At 34.6% G+C, this 4,306-nt stretch overlaps 1 protein-coding gene across 1 annotated transcript; it reads right to left on the bottom strand.

Moving 5' to 3' along the window:
* Positions 1-244: 244 nt before the first annotated feature.
* Positions 245-2,643, bottom strand: LOC107794832 (U-box domain-containing protein 45-like). Its single transcript, XM_016617370.2, has 2 exons — positions 2,318-2,643; positions 245-1,462 (listed from the first exon to the last, which is right to left on the bottom strand). The coding sequence occupies exons 1-2, from the start codon at positions 2,545-2,547 to the stop codon at positions 610-612; spliced, it is 1,083 nt and encodes a 360-aa protein (XP_016472856.1). The 5' UTR covers positions 2,548-2,643; the 3' UTR covers positions 245-609.
* Between the last annotated feature and the right edge of the window lie 1,663 nt (positions 2,644-4,306).

Consider the following 4,306-nt stretch of genomic DNA (forward strand, 5'->3'; position numbering starts at 1 on the left):
CTTCTATGTCGACTCATAAACGATTACGGTACGAATGGTCCCGGTGCCAAATAACTCTCCACTTGACTCATCTCGGTCTCATCCTCTCCATGATCTTCTAATATTCTTGACACGTGCTGGGATATAATCAATCCACGTGGTGAGTCAATTTTTTACCAATACAGACCTAAAGTGAAGAGTGGAAATTCCTGTTCCAGAAAATACACATTCATTCCTTAAAAAAGCCGCTCATTCACAAACCATGGAACCAGGAAAATTGGAGCCTTCATTAATTGTTTGTATAACCTTCAGAGTTTGTGTACAAATATACCAAGACTAACTTCAAAAACAAAAATTCTAAGAGCTTATAATTCTCCCAAATTGTTGACATTAGCCAATCACAGGGCCAAGAATGGCTGCGACTGGCCTTATCCAAACTAACAGTAATAATTACACCTCAGTTTCAAACAGGTTGTGGTCGACTATATGAATTCTCACTGTGCATGTCTAGAATATCAAATTTTTCGACCACAAAAATTTAATCTCAACGCAATAACATGGTTGCAGGAGGAAAAATAGAGGACCTCGGAAGAGAAAAACAAAGAGATCACTCTAATATACCAAAATGTATCACGTTGAAGAGATCTCTGAAGCGCCACTAGAAACAGACAAATCAACTGGAGTAAAAACCATTTCCCTTAGGTGTAAATGTCTCAAACTTTGATCCATACTAACTTGTATCACTTCAGCAAGCAAACCTCGCGCTTTTCCAGTTTGCTCATTTCCATCTAATTGAGATATAAGATTTGAAACAATGTTCTCCAGTGTGTCAGGTTTAAGCTCAGACCTCTTATAAGGAGTGTCTCTAAGCAACCTTAAAAGTATTTGTGATTTTTCTTGAGATATAGTTGTCCCTTTAACAGTCAGCTCAAGAAGTCCAGGCATTACACCTTCTCTAAGAATTAATTCCCGGTATTTACACCGATCAATTTGACACATCGTCAGCAGAGCTCCTACAGCATGTTCTCTACTTTGCAAAGATCCAATTTCAAGCACTTCTACTATTGCAAAAATCCCTCCTTCTTCAGACGTCAACGCGTTCCTACCTTCCTCGTAGCACATTAGTGATTCTATAAGAGCAGTACATTTTTCAGCAGTTTTTGATGACTTTTTACACGATTTGAGCAGAGAAATTATGGAAGGAATTGGCTCTGTTTCAAGAATCAATGTTAAATTTCCTTGATAAGTTGAAAGATTGTAAAGAGTCAATATAGAATCAACCTTGGCGTGTGAGCTACCGCGTCTTAGAATATCCACAAGTAGAGGGATGACACCGAAAGAACTAAGGATCGGCTTCGTTACAGAAGATGCTGATAATGTAAGCAATGAAGCAGTTGCATAATCCTGTAGACTTGCATTTTCTGATTGAAGAAAGCCAATAATTGGTTCCAAGGCGCCAGCTTCTATGATACTTTTCTTGTTTCTGTTGAAGATACAAGCAAATAAGATCAGATTGTTTGCTTTCTAATAATTTAAGAATTTAGATGAGTTGATTACACGATTTAACACAGTTTCAAAAAGGTTAGAGATCCTAAGTTCAACTATGTTGCTCGAACTCTCCAAAAATACTGCTGCACTCGTGTCGGATCTTTCAAATATGTACTAAATTTGGAGGATCCAACACATACCTAACAATATTTTTGAAGAGTCCGAACAACATAAAAGTTCAAGGCTCATTGTCACATAAAAATGAATCAACCCGGCACATAAGGGGGTGTGTTGAAGATATTAAAACAAAAGTTTCATTTATAATAGCATAAATTTTGTACTTAACTATTACTTTTAATATTCTCCTCAACTACCATCGATCTGAAAGACAAGTTATTGTCTTAAACTAGTATTCCGTCAAACACTTTCATATAATACCAAATAAATGGAGTATAACCAAAAAAACAAAAATAAAAAACAGCTAAAATATATATATGCGTATAATCATCCCTTTCCAAGAGTGCAAGGCACTAAATGCAATTAAAAAGGTGTATCGGTAGGAACTATAAGCAAGAAAGCTATCCGCAACCAAAAATGGAAGAACTTAAGCTAAGAAACAGCAATTACAGCTACAAGGTCACAAGCAAAATTTGAAAATTACATATCAGAACAGAATTTAGGAAACTCCGGTAGACCACCAGCAATCAGGAGTGGAGCTAGAAGCCAAGTTCTGGTTAAGCCGAACCCAGTAACTTTTGTTCAAATAGTGTATTTATCTTAAGAAATATTACTGCTACTATATTTCGCTAATTAAAGCCAATAAAAATAGTATAGTACTTGCAAAACGTACCCTTCATCTTTAACGGAGAGATTGAGGAGGGCAAGAAGAGCAGCTTCAATGAATTCAAAGGAAGTAGAACGAAGCATGTCAACAAGGGGTTTGACGGCGTCAGAGAAATGACGCCGGTAACGTAGGGAACTCTTTGTTAGTCGGCGAATAACCCGAGCACCCTCTACTTTCAAAATTGGATCTTCCGAATGAACGAGGTAAAGTGTTTTTTCAACAATGGAGAAAGACATTGTAGTGTTAGTGTAGCTCGATCGATCAGGAAATAGGCTTAGAGAAATAGAAGAATGTATCAGTAATTAATTAGAGAAGGTTCGAAATCAATGATATGTTTTTTTAATCTATATATAGCAGTAGTATTAGAGGTACAAAAACTTTACGGTCATTGTCCGACAGCGCGGTTGACTTTTGTTCAACGGCGAGGCGGGTTCCATTAATTTTCTTATTCCTCTCTCATCTTATCCAACAGTATAAGAAAATTTACTAACGAGTGGCATTCCTTTTTGGAACTTTCCTTTCATTTGCTTTTTTAAACTTTTTTCTTCAACCAAACACCAAGAAAGGAAGATATTTTGATTTTTACGAATATTGAAGACTATTTCTCGCTGGGTTGGTCACCTCCTAGCTAGGGGTATTAATAGTTCGGTACAACAAGTTATTTTATAAAATTTATACAATAACAAATTTTTGATTATTCTATTAAGTATAATCAAAATTATACTTTTTTTAATAACAATGTAAATATTACCATTAACAACAAACTCCAATACACCTATAGAGCACCTAATTCCTATAGCCACCTTCCTTGAAGGGTACAGTGAAATATAGGCCTCCAACAGAGCTAATATACAAGAAGTTTCTGAAGTAATCCCCTACAACATTGTGCTCTCTTAAACATCCTAACTTTGTTCTATTCTATCTAAAACTCCTTGATCTTGTACTACTATCACGTCTATATTTACAGTGTATCCCCTAAACAATTTTTAGTTTAGTTTTCCAAATATGGCATATTCCTGCACTCCATATAGCTGCTACCAAAATTATACTTTTCGAAACCGTCCTAATCATGTCGGTTTCTCTTCGTTATTGGTCTGGTTCGATTATTTTTCGGTATTTTTTTAAATGTTTTGTAAAAGTCACTGGTAGAAATAGGATTTATACGTACTTTTATAGGACTTAGCAAAACTCTCTAGATATTTTTACTGTTTCAAGGGTGATGAATTAAGAAAACAAGAAAGATGACCAGAGTATAGATCAATCAACTATTCTACAGCAGCGTAACCGAAACTAAGCAAACACAAAGAAAATATAAATCGCATAAGTGGAAAGATATTAAAGAAGTTGAGACTCAAGAATAAAGTCTATAGAAAATTAAATATTCAAAAAGATGAATCTAAATCATATGAAAGGAAACATATTCAATACATTGTAGTTTGCTACTCATAATCGCTATAATATTTTGTGTCTTGCTAGTAAATATGCTGAAAATAATTTAGTTTCAGTAGGAGTAACATAATAGATTTGGGAATTAGGATTTGAGTTTAATTACTTTTTGGCTTGTTCACCTTACTATCTGATTGTTTTTATTCTGCTTTTATATGGCTTCTTGGTATTGTCCCTTCTTGTCTATATTTTCATTAATGTGGTGTTTATGCTTTCCTAAGCCAATGGTCTATTGGGAAAAGTCTCTCTATCCTCACAAGGTAGGGGTAAGATTTGCGTACACACTATCCTCCCCAGACCCCACGGTGTGGAATATATATTACTGAGTATGTTGTTGTTGTTATTGTACTTGTTGGCTTGTAACCGTTTTCACAATTCCAAGACCCAAGGAAAAATTTAATACTTTAAAAAATTTAATACTTTATTATTTCTAAACTTAATATATAAATATATTTTTCACATGTAAATTTTTGGTACGGTTAGATATTTTTCCGGTTTATTTTCATAAAATAAAAAACCTACCCTAATTATCTGTACAATTATAAATTT

This window comes from Nicotiana tabacum, chromosome 21, assembly GCF_000715075.1.
Source record: "Nicotiana tabacum cultivar K326 chromosome 21, ASM71507v2, whole genome shotgun sequence".
Classification (NCBI taxonomy): Eukaryota; Viridiplantae; Streptophyta; class Magnoliopsida; order Solanales; family Solanaceae; genus Nicotiana; species Nicotiana tabacum.